This window comes from Myxine glutinosa, chromosome 4 (genome assembly GCF_964187855.1).
Source record: "Myxine glutinosa chromosome 4, kmMyxGlut1.1, whole genome shotgun sequence".
Taxonomy (NCBI): Eukaryota; Metazoa; Chordata; class Myxini; order Myxiniformes; family Myxinidae; genus Myxine; species Myxine glutinosa.
In genome coordinates this window covers 6,834,018-6,859,334 of record NC_136264.1, presented here as the reverse complement: position 1 = coordinate 6,859,334, position 25,317 = coordinate 6,834,018, and the positions used below count along the sequence as shown (strand labels likewise).

Here is a 25,317-nt window from a genome sequence, read left to right as displayed (position 1 = left end):
CACCTGTAGCGGTTAAATCGCGACGCTACTCACGAGGTGACGCGCAATTCATTGCGGAAGAAACGACCCAGCTATTAAAGGAAGGCATCATAGAACCTAGTCGGTCGCAATGGCGGGCCCAGGTCCTGGTGGTACGAAGTGAAGCGCATCGCAAACGCATGGTAATCGACTATTCACAGACGATTAATCGATTTACACAGCTGGATGCCTACCCCCTACCGGGGATGGACGCCCTGGTTCGACAGGTGGCCCAGTACTCGGTCTATAGCACCCTTGATCTGCGTAGTGCGTATCATCAAATCCCCATCTCCGAGGCCGGTGTTTGCATGCTCGGGGATGCATTGCAATATCAATCCTGCATCCCCGGGCATGTAGAGGTGGTGTATCGATGCAGTGCATGCTTTCTCCTCCCTCCCACAGGGTTCTTTTTCTTTTGTCTCCCAAACAAATGACAGGTCCTGGGTTGAGTTTTGTAAATACAAATAGTGTAACTTGTAAATAATGCTCCCCACCATACATGTATAGTTTGAAATTAATTCCGCATTTCGGTTAATTGTGGGTGCGAATCTGTTAGGCAGCATGCAACGTAGCAGGCGGGACATACTTAATTGTGTTTTAAAACTGTCGCACGCAAGGGCAAGGTTAATAGTAGAGGGGTATGACACCTGCGTGTCACACTAAGTTAAAGTTTTGTCGGCCCGAGCCATGCCGTGAGGAATGAGGGTGCTGTGTTGCGGTTTTTCGAACCTTCACATGTACATTTAGTAGTAAATTCCCTTATAAATAACCCCTGTGTACATTTCCCCTTAATTGAAATAATTGCACCCTAGTTAGTCCACATTGCAACACGTAGCAAACCATAGGAACTCTCCGTAGTTATATCATTATTATGTTTTTCAGGTAAGGCTGTGTTTCCATTAGTGACTCTATGTTGCATCAATCAAATGAGATAGATCCCTTTCAATATCCCCAATGGCCTCCTAAAAGTGCCAGTAATGCGGCGTTTGCCGGCATTGCATGGGGTTGTGTTTACTGGCTCCACATCGCCCCAAACTCCATTGCCCATGAGGCCAGGATCGGAGAAGAAGGGCGTGGCCCTACCTCGTCATCAAAGGTGGAGCAAGAGAGCCCCTGGCAACCAACCAGGAATCGGTGGGCATGGCTTGGTAGGGCGTGGCAAGGAAGATCTGGCAAGTTCGAGAAAGTTCCACGGGGGTGGTTATAAAACCCTCGGCGCGAGGCCCCCACGTAAGATGAGCGAGGAGAGGCGGCAGATGAGCTTCAGAGGCAGATGAACATGGAGCACCGAAAGACGCATAAGAAGGCAGGAGAGACCAAGCTGCGAAAAGCCCCGAGACGCTGCTTCGGGCAGCCCTGCCACGTGAAGCTCTGACGCGCTGCTGCGAGCAGCCCGGCCGTGAGAACCCGAGAGCGAGGAGTCGGCGGCCGCTCGCTTCCAGACCTGCCGTTCTGCACGGACCCTTCTCATCCCTCCAGTCATTCCTGCCTGCAATTCCCTATTCGTGTGAGTCTGTTTGTATTGTCCTGTGGGTAAAAGTAAGCCTGTTTAAGCATTGCACTGTCTTCTTTTCCTGTAAATTACTTTTATTTCTGCTCTTCCTTTGGTTTTTGTATAGTTAATAATAAATACCTGTTCCTCCTTACTTTGGTTTCATTCTCGTCCGATCGTCTTCGTGTTTTCCCTATTGAATATCTGTGGCACGATTTTGGCAGAACTGCTTACAATCGGGTTTAGTCAATTGCTAACGGCTCGGGTTCCGGATTGCTAAACCACTCGGCAAATACCATCTTGTCCGGGATTCGAGCGGTACTTGTCTCCCTGTTTTGCGGAGGGATTGATAAAGGTATTCGGGCTAATACCTGGACCAATAACCCTGATCAATCCCACCCCGCAAAAGAGCGTTTCAAGTACCACGACCGGTCAGCTTAAAAAGACGAGGGGATTAAACCCCCCTCGGTAAGGGGAGTGCCGTCCCCCGGATCCGTAACAATATCTATATTTAGATATAGTACACCTTCATTAGGCATCAGATATGAAGCTTGCAGCCAAGTTTCATCAAAATTGTGTGTGTGGTTTCGGAGAAGAGCAAATACCTATTTTAGGGGGTAGGCACCTCCCTCCACCGTAAACCCTGTTAATGTGCTCACATTTTGATGTGGTCAATACACCTTCATTAGGCATCAGATATGAAGCTTATAGCAAAGTTTCATCAAAATTGTGTGTGTAGTTTAGGAGAAGAGAGGAAACACCTATTTTGGGGGGAGGGAGAGTGGGGGCCGTCAAACCCCCCCCCCCCCCATCGGCCCCCACAATGAGCACAGATTTTGATGCGGTCATTACACCGTCATTACGCATCAGATACAAGGCGTACGATCAAGTTTCATCAAAATCATGTGTGTAGGTTCAAAGAAGAGAGCAAATACCTATTTGGGGGGAGTGGGGGGGGGGGGGAGGAGGTCAAGTGCTCCCTCCCCCGTAATGAACACAGATTTTGATGCGGTCAATGCACCTTCGTTCGGCATCAGATATTAAGCTTGTGGCTTTGTTTCCTCAACATTGTGTGTGTAGTTTCAGAGAAGAGAACAAATACCTATTGGGGGTGGGTCAAAAAAACCCCTGTAGACCTCAATGAGCACAGATTTTGAATTCGTTTCAAAAGCCATTGACAAGACCAATTGGCCGATGTATGTGCCAAATTTCAGCTAGTTTCAATTTTGGGCGGACAGACAGACTCCAACATGAATTTGAGGGCTTTCTTGATAAAACTCAAGAATGCGGAAACAGACGTTGCTGAAATTTGGAACATATTACCTCGATGTTCAAAGTATTTACTTCTGAAATTTGCAGCCGATTTCTTCCGGTAGAAGCCGATAAACGCATTTTCAGTCCCCATGTTAAAGTTTCATACAGAGAAACGATCCCGTGCAAAAGGAGGGAGGCTTTACGCCTCCCTTGGATCCAGCTCCTACACAATAACTAGCACAAGATTTGTGCATTTTCCCATCGTCAAGAGGTCCTTCCTTGAAGAGTTGGTTACTGTTACTCAGTGATGATGCACAGATTCGTCTTTACAATTGCAGACATCCAGAATAAATGACCAAGCCTCCACGCTCACAGGAGGCACTCCAAAAGGTTCAACGTCCATTCAGTGGTAGAAATCCGTCAGGGGGTTTGGGAAGAACGAGCCCATGTACAATCCTTCGGGTTTTGTGGTGACCCACGTCATCCGGATTTTACATTATGTCAAGCTGGAATATCTCAGTGCTTTGGGCAAACCAACAAGGTTCTTAAAGTCTTTCGTTGTGCAGAGGCCCAGCCCTTTCTCAGGTACTTTTCAGCTTCTTTCAGAAACGACCATTTTAGGAAACAATGCTCATCTCACACACAGATATCATTATCAGGAAGCATGCCCAACAAAACATTGCTAAGGGGTTATGTGCAAGCACATCAAGCATTCTGAGCTGTATGAGGTCATTTCCAAGTCCAGCGAAACAGGTGACCACATTAAAAATATGGAAAACAAGGACGGTTCAGTTTTCACATGATCGAGTAAACGCATCTTTAAAGCTTTTCACTCGGACTCAAAAATAGCAAATTAGGCATGCTCGATGCAGGTAAACATCATTGAGGAAGCAAATATCCAAAAGCACAACCAGACAGGATGGAGAATGCTTGAAAACATTTTATTGGATTTTAAGGGAGATCATTTTCAGCCAGCCGAAGCACTTTCTTGGACATCTGAGAACACAGGACAAATTAAAGTTCAAGCGAAATCAATGCAGAAGTCACACGTCTACAATGAATGAAATAACGATCTGCAATCTTAATGGAAACAAAGAAGGGTGGACAAACTGGATGCAAAGGGGAAGTCAACAGGAAACGTTCAACACTGCCAACCTTTAAATCTAAGAAGTGGGTAATGGTGGACCTGACGGCATTTGAGGTGCAGCCGCAGGGGGTGGCACTGGAAGCTCCGCTTTCGCTCCCTTCTGTTCTGAAATGGGTCCAACTGGCAGCACTTCTTCTTTGGGCTCCACAACACTCACATGGTCAGGCAGAGGCTTTTTGGGACCGATTTTACCACTGGGATCCCACGGGCGCATTATCTTCACCTTTATGCCAAGCACACCTAGTCGGGAGGAACAAGAAAAGAAAAAAAAAAGACGCATTTCATCATAACTGCAACGAGGTAAAATAAAAACCAAGAACTGCTTCAAACAAAATGGTAAAAACAACATCAGACATCAGTCATTACAAGAGGGAAAGGGTGAGGAGAGCGAAAGTGGTGTACATCGAACAGAACCATCCAAGCCATCCATACTTAGACCTGTCATTACAGACAAGGTAGATTAAACACCAACAAACAAATGCCCTTGAAAATGATATTGCACAGCAAGTTTCGACTCAGACACCAACAATGTAACCAATAACCACACAATTTATCAGGAACACAAAACTCGCAAACCGCATTTTAAATCGGGGAACTACTAGGACTAAACTTTCAACCTGAGCAACCCACCCTGCCTCAACAGCACGTGCCGGATGGCCATGTCCACATAGTGGTTCACTGGGTCTCCACTGTGGATCATGAGCCCATCCACAAACTTCATGGACTTGGCTCGCTGGCCACGCAGTTTCCCAGATACCACCACTTCACAGCCCTTGGCACCATTCTCCATGATGAACCTCAGCACGCCATAGCAAGCTCTGTAAACAGAAACAGAAATCACACCGCAAGGAAACGCGAGCGTTCACATCAAAACCACTGCTTTCCCAACATCTGCAACCAAATTCATGATATCCATTAACCGAGCTCGAGGAAAACTTCAGGCCCAAGGAACAGTCATTTCATAAGGTCTCAACAAGTCCATTTCATCCTCACCAAAAGTATTGTTATGTTTATGGGAGGTGGGGAGGGCAGTGGGGGGGTTGGGTTACAGATTTTACAGATTACCTTATGAGATTAAAAAAAAAAGCTGTATAGAGTAGCATGGTCCGTGTGCGAGGTAGGTAACCAATCTCGATGTAAGAAGTAGGGACACATCAACTTCAGGATTGTCCATTTGATTGTGTACTAGATGGAGGATGGTGCTTGTAATAGATGGCGAGTGATTAAGTGAAGGAACCATGTGTAAAACCTCCTTCCTTGTCAGGTCAGTCTCTTGACTGCCACTGGTCACATGTAACCCAGTGCTACCTGCCGCATGGTCAGGTAGTCTGTGACTAAACAGACGACCCTCACTGCCTTGCCAGTGGGGAGGGTGAGTGACACCCTGCAGGACTACAAACAACACCTGTTAAAGAGTGATGTGCTCCCTCCGTGAGCCTACGGTCAACCAGTAAGGAGATGTCGTCTCCTAAAAAACACCCATCCGGATGGACCAGTTTTTTTAGGTAGTAGGTTGTAGACAGCAACCGCTCGGGGTAGTACTACTGTTCAAACTTAGGAGTGTTAAAGTGGTTCCGGGAACCATTTTACACACTCAGTGTCAGGATTGTTGGTCTTACTTTTTGTCTCACTCACTATCGCTACCGGGTTAGCTTCAACCTATCTTTCTTACAATCATACATTTTCATCACACACTTTTCTTACTCATTTTAACTCCTCACACCTTCACATTCTCTCTCTTATTTCTCTTTCCTCTCATTTCCTCAGAGCGTCCAATTAAATATGAAAAAGTCCAAAAAGCTAATGGCTCCTAGTTCCCGGCATTGCGGGGTACAAAGAATGTCCGGTGACCTGCCTGTCTCTGCTGCCAACGAGAGGTCGGTAGGGCTCAGGCAGGAGTAAGGACCTTTGCCTGGTGAATCAATGTGACTCTTTTTCAATTCATTTCACCAACATTCATAGTCTTTCTTCAAATCTTTCCTCTGTTTAACATCATCAAGCAAGTTCCTCTCCTAATGTCTTGCTTCTCTCAGAGACCCAATTTTCCCACGGACGTTAAAGGAGTTCTCCTTTAACATTTCAAACGACAACCTTCACTCACCATTCCACTTCAAAGGAGTCTGTGTCTACTCCATCATCACATCATCTAACAACACTATTAAATCACAATTGCATTTAGATATTATCAAACCAACCCATTGTTGTCATCTGTTACACTTCTGGATTTGGGAGCAGATCCTTATTGAGGCAATTTCAAAATCATAATTTTATTGAGGAAATAATGAAAGCTCCGACCTACCTTACAACATCCAGTGGGACATCAAAATGTTCCACAGAAGGTTTGGCGGGGCTCGCCCCAAAACTGAGGGAGTACTTTGGGTCCCAAACCCCTCCACACCCCTGCCCCAAACCCCTCCACCCCAAACCCCCCCACACCACCGCCCCAAACCACACCACACACCCACCCCAAACCCCCCCACACCCCTGCCCCCAACCCCCCCACACCCACGCCCCAAACCCCCTCACAACCCCGCCCCAAACCCCCTCACACCCCCGTCCCAAACCAACCCCCACCCCCCGTCCCAAACCCCTCCACACCCCCGTCCCAAACCCCTCCACACCCCCGTCCCAAACCCCTCCACACCCCCGTCCCAAACCCCTCCACACCCCCGCCCCAAACCCCTCCACACCCCCGCCCCAAACCCCTCCACACCCCCCGCCCCAAACCCCCACACCCCCCGCCCCAAACCACCCCCGTCCCACCCCCGTCCCAAACCCCTCCACACTCCCGTCCAACCCCTCACACACTGTACAGGGTAGGGCATCGCACACAGGGGAGAGGGAGGATGGTAGGGTGAAAAATGACACTTTTACCTTGACTTGACTTGAGAGAAGGGAGAATGGAGAACCTGCCTTGACTCACTTCTGGTGTTCATTTATGAACTTGAAACCATCAAATACACTTCCTTTACAAACAACAACAGGCATTTTAAGGCCATTTTCCCTGCAAGAGCGGGGGTTAGCCTTGCCGTCCCCATGACAATCTTCTCCATTTTGCCCTATTTTCTGCATCTCCCCTTGTTAACCCCCTTGCCCGCATTTCTTCTTCGACCATCTTTAGCCAAGTCTTTCTCGGTCTTCCCCGTCCTCTACTTCCTTCTACATTTATTTCCATCACTCTTCTCAACCAGTCACTTTCATCCTTCCTCAACACATGACCAAACCATCTCAACCTGTTCCTTTTCACAGCATCCATCACAGGCTCTATTCCCATCATCTTTCGCAATTCATCATTCATTCATTCATTCTCTCAATGATACTCCGCACATCCACCGAACCATCCGCATTTCCACCCTTCGTTGCTGCTCTACCTTCAATACTCCCGCCAGGGAGGTGTGTGTGTGTGTGTGTGTGTGTGTGTGTGTGTGTGTGTGTGTGTGTGTGTGTGTGTGTGTGTGAGATATCTGGAAAAGTTCTGAACGGATTTGGATGAAAGTTGGTGAGATGATTGCCCTTGGGATAAGGAAGAATTGATTCGTTTTTGGTCTTCCTCAGGATATTATTCCTGATCCAGGAATTTTTTTGGGAAAGATTTTTTCTGTTTTACTGCATTAAAGCTTTTATTCTTATTCTTAAATGATGTTTTTCTCCTCTAATTCCGAGATATATCAAAATAAATTCTCTGACAGTTAGGGCCTACTTCCTTTTTCATTTATTGTTTTGGGGAGAGGGGATGTTAAACAAAACGTATTATTCCAACTAAACCCACGGCGGGAGTATGCGCTCTACTGAGAGGCGTTCTAGTCACCCATTGTGATCAATGTTAGCTCTTACACAATCCTCGATACAACAACAACAACATGCATTTTAAGGCCATTTTCCCTGCTAGAGCGGGGGTTAGCCTTGCGGTCCCCATGACAATCTTCTCCATCTTGCCCTATTTTCTGCATCTCCCCTTGTTAACCCCCTTGCCCGCATTTCTTCTTCCACCATCTTTAGCCAAGTCTTTCTCGGTCTTCCCCGTCTTCTACTTCCTTCTACATTCATTTCCATCACTCTTCTCAACCAGTCACTTTCATCCTTCCTCAACACATGACCAAACCATCTCAACCTGTTCCTCTTCACAGCATCAATCACAGGCTCTATTCCCATCATCTTTGGCAATTCATCATTTGTCTTCCTCTCTCTCAACGATACTCTGCACATCCACCGAACCATTCGCATTTCCACCCTTTCCAGCCTTCGTTGCTGCTCTACGTTCATTACCCATGTCTCGCTCCCATAAATCATAACACTTCTCACACATGCAGCATACACCTTTCCCTTCAGCTTCAACGACACTCCCCTCCTCGTCAGCACGCCACTCAGTTCCCGAAACTTCTTCCATGCACATCTCACTTCTGTTACTCATTAAAAATTGATTAAAACCAAACATTATTCAATAAATATTGTATTCCATAGTTAGTTTAGATTATTACATACAACATTTTTCGAAGTACGGCACTGTATTGTTTAATTACATATTTGGGAAAGAGTGAATTGGCCTTAAACTCTGCATATGCACCCAGGGAATATGGAAAAATAATTGCACTCCGGTTTGATCCCAAACTTCAATATTCAGTTAGTGTACTTTTACTAATTAATAACAAAAATAACGAATTCCAAATAGGGAACCCAACCTCCTCTCAACCCCCTCCTTCTCTCCTCTCCCCGACCCCACATCGGTTCGACCAGACACATTCTAAACGGCTCTTAGAATACATTTCGCTGGTTTCCTCAACTTCTGCCAATACTGAGAATTAAACCATCCGAGCAGCTATGAAAAATGAAATCAGATTGTGAATTAGAGTCGAGATAAAGCAGTGAGGGAGTCTCAATGGCCTTTATATTACAGGCCTTCATTTCATTTAAAATACATTTTGTTCTATAAACGGTAGCTTTCGTCCAATTTAGTTCCCTTTTTTTTGCAACAGAGTTGAAAACCATCGTAGCGACTGGAAAATGAAATCAGATATTGAATTTCAGTCGAGATAAACCCGTGAGAGACTGAGAAAGCGCAAGCCTAATAAAAGAGGCCTCAACGCTATGGGGAGCAAACAAAATGGTGGAGATTTGTTTTTGAAGACCCTCCCAGAACGGGTGTAGCCACTCCCTCAGAGGGTGAAGCCACACACATGAACGGACAGACAGACTCACCGAAACAGAATATAATAGAGATTTCACCAAGTTTCATGGGTGTATTTGAACAAAGTGGATTTCCGATGTGCTATGACAACTTTCATCAAACACATCTGAGCTTCATTTTGAAAAGTAAGGCAGATATAAAAGGTTGGATTTCAAGTCTGCATTACCCAGGAAATGGAAAAGACTTTAAAGGGGTTTAAGGGTCTGTGTGAACCCTGACCATTTCTTAGGGTTCATCGAAGGGCTAATGGTGAAAAGCATCAGTTGCACTTCGTTTCCCATGGCCGTAAGTAAACACTTTTCAACTGCGAGTTGACAAATCCATTCTTTGTCCTTTGGACATTTTAACGCGAACAACCAAAGCTCAAGCCAAATTGGAAGTCCCCTCATATACGATCGTTTAACAAAATCAAAACATTTCCACATTTAAAGAGTGTGCTCAATTCGTGTTTTTTGTGAGAGCGAGCCAATTGCGTTGAAAGCATACACAAGGGGAAAGAACAAAGGGTTGTGCATTTTGTAGTTTGCCAGTGAACACCTGAAGTACCCTTCCCCACCCCAACACCAATTTAAATGTATAGCTTGCCAGCAAAACATGGAGATGAAGTCAAAAGGTTCAGCCAAAGCAAATATCCACAAATTTTAAAATGTAGTAAATCATCAATGGCCCAAACCACAAGTAGCAATACAGCATGGATGACGGATGGAGAGTGAGGAGGGAAGGGTAGATATAAATAGCAATGACCTGGCCACAGGGTGCACATTTGCATTTAGACCCACCTTCGCACAGCAAGGCCACCAAGGAGCTTGTAACGCAGAGACTCGCACTGCGCGATGGCGCAAAGACCTCTGTTAGCGACTTTCTCCGCGTACAGCTGCACAAAGTGACAGAAATAAGGAGAAGGTCAGTGGGAGTGAACAATGACAAGGTCGGCGTCAGCAAACAAGAAGAAGGTCGGCGTCAGCGAACAAGAAGAAGGCCATCGGCGGTAAACAAGAAGAAGGCCAGTGGCGGTAAACAAGGTAGTCAGCGGCGGTAAACAAGAAGGTGGTCAGCGGCGGTAAACAAGAAGGTGGTCAGCGGCGGTAAACAAGAAGGTGGTCAGCGGCGGTAAACAAGGTGGTCAGCGGTGGAAAACAAGGTGGTCAGTGGTGGTAAACAAGGTGGTCAGCGGCAGTAAACAAGGTGGTCAGTGGCGGTAAACAAGGTGGTCAGCGGCGGTAAACAAGGTGGTCAGCGGCGGTAAACAAGGTCAGCGGCGGTAAACAAGGTCAGCGGCGGTAAACAAGGTCAGCGGCGGTAAACAAGGTCAGCGGCGGTAAACAAGGTCAGCGGCGGTAAACAAGGTCAGCGGCGGTAAACAAGGTCAGCGGCAGTAAACAAGGTCAGCAGCGGTAAACAAGGTCAGCGGCGGTAAACAAGGTCAGCGGCGGTAAACAAGGTCAGCGGTGGTAAACAAGGTCAGTGGCGATAAACAAGGTCAGCGGCGATAAACAAGGTCAGCGGCGGTTTCTCGGTCTATTCTCCCACATCGGCGTGAAGCTGGAAGGTGTGAAAACATTTTGCGACCTCGGAGACATGCTGAATGGAGAAGGTGGATCTGACTCGGCAACGGTTGCTAGAGTGAGATGTGCATGGAAGAAGTTTCGGGAACTGAGTGGCGTGCTGATGAGGAGGAGAGTGTCGTTGAAGCTGAAGGGAAAGGTGTATGCTGCATGTGTGAGAAGTGTTATGATTTATGGGAGCGAGACATGGATAATGAACGTAGAGCAGCAACGAAGGCTGGAAAGGGTGGAAATGCGAATGTTCGATGGATGTGCGGAGTATCGTTGAGAGAGAGGAAGACAAATGATGATTTGCGAAAGATGATGGGAATAGAGCCTGTGATTGATGCTGTGAAGAGGAACAGGTTGAGATGGTTTGGTCATGTGTTGAGGAAGGATGAAAGTGACTGGTTGAGAAGAGTGATGGAAATGAATGTGGAAGGAAGTAGAGGACGGGGAAGACCGAGAAAGACTTGGCTAAAGATGGTGGAAGAAGAAATGCAGGCAAGGGGGTTTAACAAGGGGAAATGTAGAAAATAGGGAAAAATGGAGAAGATTGTCATGGGGACCGCAAGGCTAACCCCCGCTCTAGCAGGGAAAATGGCCTTTAACATGCATGTTGTTGTGTTGTATCCATCGTTGTCATGCTGGTGCTCTGGAGCGGTTTCTCGGTCTATTCTCACACATCCATCAGTTTGTCATGCTGGTGCTCTCGAGCGGTTTCTCAGTCTATTCTCACACATCCATCGGTTTGTCATGCTGGTGCTCCAATGCGGTTTCTCGGTCTATTCTTCCACATCCATCGGTTTGTCATGCTGGTGCTCCAATGCGGTTTCTCGGTCTATTCTTCCACATCCATCAGTTTGTCATGCTGGTGCTCCAAGGCGGTTTCTCAGTCGATTCTTCCACATCCATCAGTTTGTCATGCTGGTGCTCCAAGGCGGTTTCTCGGTCTATTCTTCCACATCCATCAGTTTGTCATGCTGGTGCTCCAAGGCGGTTTCTCAGTCGATTCTTCCACATCCATCAGTTTTTCATGCTGGTGCTCTGGAGCGGTTTCTCGGTCTATTCTTCCACATCCATCAGTTTGTCATGCTGGTGCTCCAAGGCGGTTTCTCAGTCGATTCTTCCACATCCATCAGTTTGTCATGCTGGTGCTCCAAGGCGGTTTCTCAGTCGATTCTTCCACGTCCATCAGTTTGTCATGCTGGTGCTCTGGAGCGGTTTCTCGGTCTATTCTTCCACATCCATCAGTTTGTCATGCTGGTGCTCCAAGGCGGTTTCTCGGTCTATTCTTCCACATCCATCAGTTTGTCATGCTGGTGCTCCAAGGCGGTTTCTCGGTCTATTCTTCCACATCCATCAGTTTGTCATGCTGGTGCTCCAAGGCGGTTTCTCAGTCGATTCTTCCACGTCCATCAGTTTGTCATGCTGGTGCTCCAAGGCGGTTTCTCGGTCTATTCTTCCACGTCCATCAGTTTGTCATGCTGGTGCTCCAAGGCGGTTTCTCAGTCGATTCTTCCACGTCCATCAGTTTGTCATGCTGGTGCGCCAAGGCGGTTTCTCGGTCTATTCTTCCACATCCATCAGTTTGTCATGCTGGTGCTCCAAGGCGGTTTCTCGGTCTATTCTTCCACATCCATCAGTTTGTCATGCTGGTGCTCCAAGGCGGTTTCTCGGTCTATTCTTCCACATCCATCAGTTTGTCATGCTGGTGCTCCAAGGCGGTTTCTCGGTCTATTCTCACACATCCATCAGTTTGTCATGCTGGTGCTCCAAGGCGGTTTCTCGGTCTATTCTCACACATCCATCAGTTTGTCATGCTGGTGCTCCAAGGCGGTTTCTTGGTCTATTCTTCCACATCCATCAGTTTGTCATGCTGGTGCTCTCGAGCGGTTTCTCAGTCTATTCTCACACATCCATCGGTTTGTCATGCTGGTGCTTTAGGGCGGTTTCTCGGTCTATTCTCCCACATTTTTTTTTTTTTTGTATACAGAATCGAGGCTCGTGAAAGAGCTAACATTTATCACAAAAAAATAATCAAACAGACAAACAAAATATATAAAAAGAGGGGAGCGGTAGACAAGATGGGGAGAGAAGGGAAAGCACACAAACACAACATTTGAGAGCAGGGACATCGGGAGATGTGTGGGAGGGAGAGGGCTTGGGGAGAGGAGGCATGGGAAGGGGGAGGGGGTGGGAGAAGTACAAAACACAAGGACACCAAGGTCTTCCAGGAAAGAAGTTGTTATTTCAAAAAAGTGGGTTTGGGGTGAAATTAGTGGGGGGTAGAAAAGATCAAGGTTTTGGATGGGGGAAGATAAGAGATGGTGGTGAACAGCCGTTTTAAAGACCTGGAGGGTGGAGTGGGATTGAAGAGAGTGAGGGAGTTTGTTCCAGAGGCGGGAGAAAAGAGGAAGGAAGGAGTGAAGGTGAGCAGAGAGTCTTGATTTTGGCAGTTTAACCATAAGAGGGTTGCAGGCAGATCTTGTGCGACCTGTAGGAATATTTGGGGGACAGAGCCCAGAGAGAGCTGGGGGGGCAAGGCCGGAGAGGAGTCGGTAGAAGAGAGAAAGACCACCAACCTGCCTGCGGTGAGTAAGTGAAAGGCCCTCGGAGATAGCGTCATCGCGGGAGATTACATCCATCGGTTTGTCACGCTGGTGCTGCTCTAAATACTCATTTTTCTTTGTACATAATATCCAAGCACATCAGGATTCAAGCTAGCAACACACATTCAATCGCAGAACAATTTTCAAATTACGGAGGATCTGCGGCTTTTGATCGCAATACAAATTAGCCGCTATACCCTTTGAGATGCAAAATATTGTGTGATGCGGTTTTGGAAAATGTACCCACAGGAGGAGCACATTCATGTGCACGATTGGCGAGGGGACCCTGTTAGACACGATGATACAAACTGGCGTCCGCTGTTGCTTAACAACCCGTCCGGGCACAGAGTTATCGGGCACAGAGTTATCGGGCACAGAGTTATCGGGCACAGAGTTATCCGGCACAGAGTTATCCGTGCCCTGGTGGCCTCAGGTCCAGAGGTCACGGAGAAGGTCTGAGGAACTCCCTTGTGGTAACTCCTGAGCCCCGGCGCCACAACAACATAGTGATACACTCCTCCATAGGCTGACTGAACTTGAACAGTAATTTGCAAAGAACCACTCTCCCTCAGGAACCCAATGCCAATGCCAACCCCCCCCCCCCCCACTCCCCACGCACCCCCATCCACAAACGACATTACAGCTTTCTCAACACCATTTCACTGATTTACCTCCACGTTACCCTCCGGGAAGTCGAAGCGTTTCTGTATTACAGAAGTCAGCTCCCTGATGCGCCGACCCTTCTCACCAAGAACATTCTGAGTCCTGCATTTAAAAAAGCGAGAGAGGGGATGTGATGGATCATTGTAGAAGACGCTTAAAATAATAACAAGACCGGAAGTCGAACAGCGGCGTAGCCGGGCTTGTAATATATTATAATCTACAAACACACATGATTAGCTTTTTTTAACAGTCGTTAATGCTGCTTATAACATTAAACAAATAAATTTGGAGGAATCCCGACATCCGTGAGGTAAGTTTTACATACAGAACTGAGGGTAGATCTAATGTAATCTATATACCCCACAAGGGTTGGGTTAATAACATGCTATCAAAAAACCGAGACGACTTCCTTACTTCCACGGTTTTTAGTCCGTACAACACTTCTGATCGATTCATGAACCATACACCGCTTCAATCCATTAACTTTGTATTCAGGACATTGGGATTAAAGTGATATTGTCATATTTACCATATTATTATTGTTATTACGAAAACGATACGACTGAAATGATACTGTATTAAGAAACCTGGACTTAATTTGTGCAAAGCGGTCCAAAGGGTAGGCATAAAGCCTAAGGCCTATACATACCGTTTTGTTGCAAGAGACGTAACGCCGATGGTTTTGATATTTGATGGTCATTTTAACAATTGGTTTGTGTTTCACACTGAATGAAAAACGTAAAGATAGAGCATGGCGATTGTCATGGACGACAGGTTTGACAATATGTTCGGCATGAACGAATTGGAATCAAAATGGCGGAGTGTGGAGAGTCAACCACCGTACGCCGTAATGACATCAGAGGTAATCACCAGATCACCAGCTCCGATTGGTATAGGTCTTAGGGGACGTACATACATACATACAAATACAGTTCGAGACAGCTTTGCCCGATGGGCTACGCCATGAAAATAAAAATTAACATAATTCCTCCGGCGACGTAGTTGACCATTTAATTTTGTGCAATATCGACGCCCATGACAGGGCAGGGGTAAAGTGGCGAAATGACAATCTGTACAATCTGCTTAATTAGGAACAAGTTAGTTACAAAGAACAAAATCATTGCAGGGTTAATTTTGGTGGTTTGCAAGCTCAAACAACATTTAATCAATACCTTAGCACCTGAACAAACAAGTAACTGCAGTAGAGAGAAAAGTGCACGAAGCAACAGATCTACCATTAATTTATTCTCCGCTTGGTAGACGGAGCCTGTACCTGGTGGCCAAAATGATGACCTCCGTACGTGACGGTGTGACCCTGACCTCCACGCCACTGTAACCATCCTCCGCCAACTCACGCGTCAGGAACTCGTTTAGCTCAGCCTTGAACACGCCATCAGCCACAAACTGGTAAAAGAGAGACATGGTTGTGAGCAGGGTCGGATTGCCACAGAGGCCAATGGGGCTCATGTGGCAACTGAAGTAAGGGCGGAAAAATAAATAAATAAAGAATACACAAATACGGTCCACAATACAGTGAGTATTGTAGCGTGTGGGTTCGAGTAGAGGGGGTGGGAGTAAAGTAGAGTGTGGGTACTAGGGTGGTGGTTGAGAGTAGTGTAAAGTGAGTGTGGATACGACTATGGTGGTTGAGAGTAGTGTAAAGTGAGTGTGGCTACGACTATGGTGGTTGAGAGTAGTGTAAAGTGAGTGTGGCTACAAGTATGGTGGTTGTGAGTAGTGCAAAGTAGGGTGTGGGTACGAGTATGGTGGTTGTGAGTAGTCTAAAGTAGAGTGTGGGTACGAGCGTGGGGGTTGTGAGTAGGGTAAAGTAGGGTGTGGGTCCGAGTATGGTGGTTGTGAGTAGGGTAAAGTAGAGTGTGGGTACGAATATGGTGGTTGTGAGTCGGGTAAAGTCGGGTGTGGGTACGAGTATGGTGGTTGTGAGTTGTGTAAAGGACGGTGTGGGTACGAGTGTGGTGGTTGAGAGTAGTGTAAAGTGAGTGTGGATACGACTATGGTGGTTGAGAGTAGTGTAAAGTGAGTGTGGCTACGACTATGGTGGTTGAGAGTAGTGTAAAGTGAGTGTGGCTACGAGTATGGTGGTTGTGAGTAGTGCAAAGTAGGGTGTGGATACGAGTATGGTGGTTGTGAGTAGTCTAAAGTAGAGTGTGGGTACGAGCGTGGGGGTTGTGAGTAGTGTAAAGTAGGGTGTGGGTACGAGTATGGTGGTTGTGAGTAGGGTAAAGTAGGGTGTGGTACGAGTATGGTGGTTGTGAGAAGGGTAAAGTAGGATGTGATTACGAGTATGGTGGTTGTGAGTTGTGTAAAGTAGGGTGTGGGTATGAGTATGGTGGTTGTGAGTAGGGTAAAGTAGGGTGTGGGTACGAGTATGGTGGTTGAGTCGGGTAAAGTAGGGTGTGGGTAAGAGTATGGTGGTTGTGAGTTGTGTAAAGTAGGGTGTGGGTACGAGTATGGTGGTTGTGAGTAGGGTAAAGTAGGGTGTGGGTATGAGTATGGTGGTTGTGAGTAGTGTAAAGTATAGTGTGGGTATGAGTATGGTGGTTGTGAGTGGTGTAAAGTAGGGTGTGGGTACGAGTATGGTGGTTGTGAGTTGTGTAAAGTCGGGTGTGGGTACGAGTGTGGTGGTTGAGTTGTGTAAAGTAGGGTGTGGGTCCGCGTATGGTGGTTGTGAGTAGGGTAAATTAGGGTGTGGGTACGAGTATGGTGGTTGTGAGTAATGTAAAGTAGAGAGTGGGTCCGAGTATGGTGGTTGCGAGTTGGGTAAAGTAGGGTGTGGCTTCGAGAATGGTGGTTGCGAGTAGTGTGAAGTAGAGTGTGGGTATGAGTATGGTGGTTGTGAGTCGGGTAAAGTAGGGTGTGGTACGAATATGGTGGTCGTGAGTAGGGTAAAGTAGGATGTGGATACGAGTATGGTGGTTGTGAGTTGTGTAAAGTAGGGTGTGGGTATGAGTATGGTGGTTGTGAGTCGGGTAAAGTAGGGTGTGGCACGAGTATGGTGGTTGTGAGTAGGGTTAAGTAGGGTATGGAAACGAGTATGGTGGTTGTGAGTAGGGTAAAGTAGAGTGTGGGTACGAGTATGGTGGTTGTGAGTCGTGTGTGGGTACCAGTATGGTGGTTGTGAGTTGTGTAAAATGGGGTGTGGGTACGAGTATGGTGGTTGTGAGTAGGGTAAAGTAGGATGTGATTACGAGTATGGTGGTTGCGAGTTGTGTAAAGTAGGGTGTGGGTACGAGTGTGGTGGTTGTGAGAAGGGTAAAGTAGGATGTGATTACAAGTATGGTGGTTGTGAGTTGTGTAAAGTAGGGTGTAGCTTCGAGAATGGTGGTTGCGAGTAGTGTGAAGTATAGTGTGGGTACGTGTATGGTGGTCGGGAGTAGGGTAAAGTAGGGTGTGGTACGAGTATGGTGGTTGTGGGTAGGGTAAAGTAGAGTGTGGGTACGAGTATGGTGGTTGTGAGTTATGTAAAGTAAGGTGTGGGTACGAGTATGGTGGTTGTGAGTCGTGTAAAGTAGAGTGTGGGAACGAGTATGTTGGTTGTGAGTTGTGTAAAGTAGGGTGTTGGTACGAGTATGTGGTTGTGAGTAGGGTAAAGTAGGGTGTGGGTACGAGTATGGTGGTTGTGAGTAGTGTAAAGTATAGTGTGGGTACGAGTATGGTGGTTGCGAGTTGGGTAAAGTAGGGTGTGGGTATGAGTATGGTGGTTGTGAGTAGTGTAAAGTAGAGTGTGGGTACGAGTATAGTGGTTGCGAGTAGGGTAAAGTAGGGTGTGGGTACGAGTGTGGTGGTTGAGTTGTGTAAAGTAGGGTGTGGGTCCGAGTATGGTGGTTGCGAGTTGGGTAAAGTAGGGTGTGGCTTCAAGAATGGTGGTTGCGAGTAGTGTGAAGTAGAGTGTGGGTACGAGTATGGTGGTTGTGAGTAGGGTAACGTAGGGTGTGGTACGAGTATGGTGGTTGTGAGTAGGGTAAAGTAGGATGTGGATCCGAGTATGGTGGTTGTGAGTAGGGTAAAGTAGTGTGTGGGTACGAGTATGGTGGTTGTGAGTCGGGTGTGGGTACGAGTATGGTGGTTGTGAGTTGTGTAAAGTGGGGTGTGGGTACGAGTATGGTGGTTGTGAGTCGGGTAATGTAGGGTGTGGGTACGAGTATGGTGGTTGTGGGTAGGGTAAAGTAGGGTGTGGGTACGAGTATGGTGGTTGTGAGTAGGGTAATGTAGGATGTGATTTCGAGTATGGTGGTTGTGAGTTGTGTAAAGTAGGGTGTGGGTATGAGTATGGTGGTTGTGAGTAGGGTAAAGGAGGGTGTGGGTACGAGTATGGTGGTTGAGTAGGGTAAAGTAGGGTGTGGATACGAGTATGGTGGTTGTGAGTAGGGTAAAGTAGGGTGTGGGTACGAGTATGGTGGTTGTGAGTAGGGTAATGTAGGATGTGATTTCGAGTATGGTGGTTGTGAGTTGTGTAAAGTAGGGTGTGGGTATGAGTATGGTGGTTGTGAGTAGGGTAAAGGAGGGTGTGGGTACGAGTATGGTGGTTGAGTAGGGTAAAGTAGGGTGTGGATACGAGTATGGTGGTTGTGAGTTGTGTAAAGTAGGGTGTGGGTACGAGTATGGTGGTTGTGAGTAGTGTAAAGTAGGGTGTGGGTACGAGTATGGTGGTTGTGAGTTGTGTAAAGTCGGGTGTTGGTACGAGTATGTGGTTGTGAGTAGGGTAAAGTCGGGTGTGGGTACGAGTATGGTGGTTGTGAGTTGTGCAAAGTAGAGTGTGGGTCCGAGTATGGTGGTTGTGAGTTGGGTAAAGTAGGGTGTGGCTTCGAGAATGGTGGTTGCGAGTAGTGTGAAATGGAGTGTGGGTACGAGTATGGTGGTTGTGAGTAGGGTAAAGTAGGGTGTGGTACGAGTATGGTGGTTGTGAGTAGGGTAAAGTAGGATGTGGATACGAGTATGGTGGTTGTGAGTTGTGTAAAGTAGGGTGTGGATATGAGTGTGGTGGTTGTGAGTAGGGTAAATTAGGGTGTGGGTACGAGTATGGTGGTTGTGAGTAGTGTAAAGTAGAGTGTGGGTCCGAGTATGGTGGTTGTGAGTTGGGTAAAGTAGGGTGTGGCTTCGAGAATGGTGGTTGCGAGTAGTGTGAAATGGAGTGTGGGTACGAGTATGGTGGTTTTGAGTAGGGTAAAGTAGGGTGTGGTACGAGTATGGTGGTTGTGAGTAGGGTAAAGTAGGATGTGGATACGAGTATGGTGGTTGTGAGTAGGGTAAATTAGGGTGTGGGTACGAGTATGGTGGTTGTGAGTAGTGTAAAGTAGAGTGTGGGTCCGAGTATGGTGGTTGTGAGTTGGGTAAAGTAGGGTGTGGCTTCGAGAATGGTGGTTGCGAGTAGTGTGAAATGGAGTGTGGGTACGAGTATGGTGGTTGTGAGTAGGGTAAAGTAGGGTGTGGTACGAGTATGGTGGTTGTGAGTAGGGTAAAGTAGGATGTGGATACGAGTATGGTGGTTGTGAGTTGTGTAAAGTAGGGTGTGGGTATGAGTGTGGTGGTTGTGAGTAGGGTAAAGTAGGGTGTGGTACGAGTATGGTGGTTGTGGGTAGGGTAAAGTAGTGTGGGTACGAGTATGGTGGTTGTGAGTCGGGTGTGGGTACGAGTATGGTGGTTGTGAGTTGTGTAAAGTGGGGTGTGTGTACGAGTATGGTGGTTGCGAGTAGGGTAAAGTAGGGTGTGGGCATGAGTATGGTGGTTGTGAGTAGGGTAAAGTAGGGTGTGGGTATGAGTATGGTGGTTGTGAGTCGTGTAAAGTAGAGTGTGGGTACAAGTATGGTGGTTGTGAGTAGTGTAAAGTAGGGTGTGGGTACGAGTATAGTGGTTGCGAGTAGGGTAAAGTAGGGTGTGGGAACGAGTATGGTGATTGCGAGTCGGGTAAAGTAGGGTGTTGGTACGAGTATGGTGGTTGCGAGTTGGGTAAAGTAGGGTGTGGGTATGAGTATGGTGGTTGTGAGTAGTGTAAAGTATAGTGTGGGTACGAGTATGGTGGTTGTGAGTTGTGCAAAGTAGGGTGTGGGTATGAGTGTGGTGGTTGAGTTGTGTAAAGTAGGGTGTGGGTCCGAGTATGGTGGTTGTGAGTAGGGTAAATTAGGGTGTGGGTACGAGTATGGTGGTTGTGAGTAGTGTAAAGTAGTGTGGGTCCGAGTATGGTGGTTGCGAGTTGGGTAAAGTAGGGTGTGGCTTCGAGAATGGTGGTTGCGAGTAGTGTGAAATGGAGTGTGGGTACGAGTATGGTGGTTGTGAGTAGGGTAAAGTAGGGTGTGGTACGAGTATGGTGGTTGTGAGTAGGGTAAAGTAGGATGTGGATACGAGTATGGTGGTTGTGAGTTGTGTAAAGTAGGGTGTGGGTATGAGTGTGGTGGTTGTGAGTAGGGTAAAGTAGGGTGTGGTTCGAGTATGGTGGTTGTGAGTTGGGTAAAGTAGGGTGTGGATACGAGTATGGTGGTTGTGGGTAGGGTAAAGTAGTGTGGGTACGAGTATGGTGGTTGTGAGTCGGGTGTGGGTACGAGTATGGTGGTTGCGAGTTGTGTAAAGTGGGGTGTGGGTACGAGTATGGTGGTTGCGAGTAGGGTAAAGTAGGGTGTGGGTATGAGTATGGTGGTTGTGAGTAGGGTAAAGTAGGGTGTGGGTATGAGTATGGTGGTTGTGAGTCGTGTAAAGTAGAGTGTGGGTACGAGTATGGTGGTTGTGAGTCGTGTAAAGTATAGTGTGGGTACGAGTATGGTGGTTGCGAGTAGGGTAAAGTATAGTGTGGATACGAGTATGGTGGTTGCGAGTCGGGTAAAGTAGGGTGTGGGTTTGAGTATGGTGGTTGTGAGTAGTGTAAAGTATAGTGTGGGTACGAGTATGGTGGTTGCGAGTAGGGTAAAGTAGTGTGTGGGTACGAGTATAGTGGTTGCGAGTAGGGTAAAGTAGGGTGTGGGTACGAATATGGTGGTTGTGAGTTGTGTAAAGTAGGGTGTGGGTACGAATATGGTGGTTGTGAGTTGTGTAAAGTAGGGTGTGGGTACGAGTATGTTGGTTGCGAGTTGTGTAAAGTAGGGTGTTGGTACGAGTATGTGGTTGTGAGTAGGGTAAAGTAGGGTGTGGGTACGAGTATGGTGGTTGTGAGTAGTGTAAAGTATAGTGTGGGTACGAGTATGGTGGTTGTGAGTAGTGTAAAGTATAGTGTGGGTACGAGTATGGTGGTTGCGAGTTGGGTAAAGTAGGGTGTGGGTATGAGTATGGTGGTTGCGAGTAGGGTAAAGTAGAGTGTGGGGACGAGTATGGTGGTTGTGAGTTGTGTAAAGTAGGGTGTGGGTACGAGTATGGTGGTTGTGAGTCGTGTAAAGTAGAGTGTGGGTACGAGTATGTTGGTTGTGAGTTGTGTAAAGTAGGGTGTTGGTACGAGTATGTGGTTGTGAGTAGGGTAAAGTAGGGTGTGGGTACGAGTATGGTGGTTGTGAGTTGGGTAAAGTAGGGTGTGGGTATGAGTATAGTGGTTGCGAGTAGGGTAAAGTAGGGTGTGGGTACGAGTATGGTGGTTGTGAGTTGTGTAAAGTAGGGTGTGGGTACGAGTATGGTGGTTGTGAGTTGTGTAAAGTAGGGTGTAGGTACGAGTGTGGTGGTTGCGTTGTGTAAAGTAGGGTGTGGGTCCGAGTATGGTGGTTGCGAGTTGGGTAAAGTAGGGTGTGGCTTCGAGAATGGTGGTTGCGAGTAGTGTGAAGTAGAGTGTGGGTACGAGTATGGTGGTTGTGAGTAGGGTAAAGTAGGGTGTGGTACGAGTATGGTGGTTGTGAGTAAGGTAAAGTAGGATGTGGATACGAGTATGGTGGTTGCGAGTTGTGTAAAGTAGGGTGTGGGTATGAGTATGGTGGTTGCGAGTAGGGTCAAGTAGGGTGTGGCACGAGTCTGGTGGTTGTGAGTAGGGTAAAGTAGGGTGTGGATACGAGTATGGTGGTTGTGAGTAGGGTAAAGTAGAGTGTGGGTACGAGTATGGTGGTTGTGAGTCGGGTGTGGGTACGAGTATGGTGGTTGTGAGTTCTGTAAAGTGGGGTGTGGGTAAGAGTATGGTGGTTGTGAGTAGGGTAATGTAGGGTGTGGGTACGAGTATGGTGGTTGCGGGTAGGGTAAAGTAGGGTGTGGGTACGAGTATGGTGGTTGTGAGTAGGGTAATGTAGGATGTGATTTCGAGTATGGTGGTTGAGAGTTGTGTAAAGTAGGGTGTGGGTATGAGTATGGTGGTTGTGAGTAGGGTAAAGGAGGGTGGAGGTACGAGTATGGTGGTTGAGTAGGGTAAAGTAGGGTGTGGGTATGAGTATGGTGGTTGTGAGTTGTGTAAAGTCGGGTGTGGGTACGAGTGTGGTGGTTGTGAGTCGTGTAAAGTAGCGTGTGGGTACGAGTATGGTGGTTGTGAGTTGTGTAAAGTCGGGTGTTGGTACGAGTACGTGGTTGTGAGTAGGGTAAAGTAGGGTGTGGGTATGAGTATGGTGGTTGTGAGTAGTGTAAAGTAGGGTGTGGGTACGAGTATGGTGGTTGTGAGTAGTGGAAAGTAGGGTGTGGTACGAGTATGGTGGTTGTGAGTAGGGTAAAGTAGGGTGTGCATACGAGTATGGTGGTTGTGAGTAGGTTAAAGTAGGGTGTGGGTAAGAGTATGGTGGTTGTGAGTCGGGTGTGGGTACGAGTATGGTGGTTGTGAGTTCTGTAAAGTGGGGTGTGGGTACGAGTGTGGTGGTTGCGAGTCGGGTAATGTAGGGTGTGGGTACAAGTATGGTGGTTGTGAGTAGTGTAAAGTAGGGTGTGGGTATGAGTCTGGTGGTTGTGAGTAGTGCAAAGTAGAGTGTGGGTATGAATATGGTGGTTGTGAGTAGTGTAAAGTAGAGTGTGGGTACGAGTATGGTGGTTGCGAGTTGTGTAAAGTAGGGTGTTGGTACGAGTATGGTGGTTGTGAGTAAGGTAAAGTAGGGTGTGGGTATGAGTATGGTGGTTGTGAGTAGTGTAAAGTAGAGTGTGGGTACGAGTATGGTGGTTGTGAGTTGTGTAAAGTATAGTGTGGGTACGAGTATGGTGGTTGCGAGTTGGGTAAAGTAGGGTGTGGGTATGAGTATGGTGGTTGCGAATAGTGTAAAGTATAGTGTGGGTACGTGTATGGTGGTTGCGAGTAGGGTAAAGTAGGGTGTTGGTACGAGTATGGTGGTTGCGAGTTGGGGAAAGTAGGGTGTGGGTATGAGTATGGTGGTTGCGAATAGTGTAAATTATAGTGTGGGTACGAGGATGGTGGTTGCGAGTTGGGTAAAGTAGGGTGTGGGTATGAGTATGGTGGTTGCGAGTAGTGTAAAGTAGAGTGTGGGTACGAGTATAGTGTTTGCGAGTAGGGTAAAGTAGGGTGTGGGTACGAGTATGGTGGTTGTGAGTAGGGTAAAGTAGGGTGTGGGTACGAGTATAGTGGTTGCGAGTAGGGTAAAGTAGGGTGTGGGTACGAGTATGGTGGTTGCGAGTTGGGTAAAGTAGGGTGTGGGTACGAGTATAGTGGTTGCGAGTAGGGTAAAGTAGGGTGTGGGTACGAGTATGGTGGTTGCGAGTAGGGTAAAGTAGGGTGTGGGTACGAGTATAGTGGTTGCGAGTAGGGTAAAGTAGGGTGTGGGTACGAGTGTGGTGGTTGTGAGTAGGGTAACGTAGGGTGTGGATACGAGTATGGTGGTTGCGAGTAGGGTAAAGTAGGGTGTGGGTACGAGTATAGTGGTTGCGAGTAGGGTAAAGTAGGGTGTGGGTACGAGTATGGTGGTTGCGAGTTGGGTAAAGTAGGGTGTGGGTACGAGTATAGTGGTTGCGAGTAGGGTAAAGTAGGGTGTGGGTACGAGTATGGTGGTTGCGAGTAGGGTAAAGTAGGGTGTGGGTACGAGTATAGTGGTTGCGAGTAGGGTAAAGTAGGGTGTGGGTGCGAGTATAGTGGTTGCGAGTCGGGTAAAGTAGGGTGTGGGTACGAGTATAGTGGTTGCGAGTAGGGTAAAGTAGGGTGTGGGTACGAATATGGTGGTTGTGAGTTGTGTAAAGTAGGGTGTGGGTACGAATATGGTGGTTGTGAGTAGGGTGGTTGTGAGTAGGGTAACGTAGGGTGTGGGTACGAGTGTGGTGGTTGTGAGTGGGGTAACGACTAACGTAGGGTGTGGGTACGAGTGTGGTGGTTGTGAGTAGAGTAACGTAGGGTGTGGGTACGAGTGTGGTGGTTGTGAGTAGGGTAACGTAGGGTGTGGGTACGAGTGTGGTGGTTGTGAGTAGGGTAACGTAGGGTGTGGGTACGAGTATGGTGGTTGTGAGTAGGGTAGAGTATGGTGGTTGTGAGTAGGGTAGAGTAGGGTGTGGGTACGAGTATGGTGGTTGAGAAAACAGGCCTCGCGTTTGGCGTCGGACGAGGGAAAACCTGCACTTGATTGAGGCCTCGGTTAATCATTGTAAAATCAATCATGAGACAATTTTCTTTTTCAAGGCTGTTCGTAATGTTTGCACCAACCAAACCACTACAACGCGAAACGACCATGTATGTGGTAGCACATCGTACAATCACAGACAAACGAAACGATCATCGGAGCTTAGAATGGACAGAACCATTGTGGACGCGCAATCCACGACAATCTTTACAAATCCGGATCCATCGGGACCCAAAGCGTCGCGCACATCACACTTGGGGCCCTCTCTCAACACACAAACCCGTTTTCAATGGGACCTTCTGGCCCGTAACAATGATAACGAAGCCACACTACCTTCCTCTTCTTGGATATCTGCACCGCCATGTTTGCCCGTCGGCGTCGGACGAAAAAGGAAGTTCTTGGGGTTCTTCCCTTCAATCCTTGACCTTGGTACTTGTCTTCTAAAGTCAATGAAACCTCTATCAAAGGTTAACTGTAATCAATATTATAATAAATTTACATTATATGTCGTAGTATTATCATTATAGGACGATAGAGAATAAATAAAGATATATAAAATGTTCCATTCGAGCTAAAGAATAATGTGATACACCTTAAATTTCGACCCTTGCAAAGACATCATTCCTGGGAACCAAAATTTATTAAACAGCTAAATGGTATTCATAGAATACTTACCCTGCGAAATCTTGGTGCGAACCAACTCTTCCGTTTTTTCAAAGGTTTTTTTCTTCTATCCAATTTGGCTGCCAGACCACGTGACTGATGACATTGTGGCGGACACGAAAGCTCACTGGCGCGAGGGCATCATTCCACGCACCAAGTGGGCGGAGGCCACGCCCGAGGGGTAGGCGTGGCCGCGGGATATACACCGGGCGCGCAGTCAGGAACGCTCCAGTGCTACAGTGACCTCTTGTCAATAAAGACACTTTTGTTTTAACCGCGTTG

General features: G+C 47.3%; 1 protein-coding gene across 1 annotated transcript; it reads right to left on the bottom strand.

Annotated features, from left to right (window-relative positions):
* Positions 1 to 3,686: 3,686 nt before the first annotated feature.
* Positions 3,687 to 24,797, bottom strand: RPS3 (ribosomal protein S3). Its single transcript, XM_068111771.2, has 7 exons — positions 24,706 to 24,797; positions 15,189 to 15,319; positions 13,924 to 14,017; positions 9,876 to 9,970; positions 4,542 to 4,729; positions 3,920 to 4,151; positions 3,687 to 3,760 (listed from the first exon to the last, which is right to left on the bottom strand). The coding sequence occupies exons 1-6, from the start codon at positions 24,733 to 24,735 to the stop codon at positions 3,928 to 3,930; spliced, it is 762 nt and encodes a 253-aa protein (XP_067967872.1). The 5' UTR covers positions 24,736 to 24,797; the 3' UTR covers positions 3,687 to 3,760; positions 3,920 to 3,927.
* Positions 24,798 to 25,317: the final 520 nt, after the last annotated feature.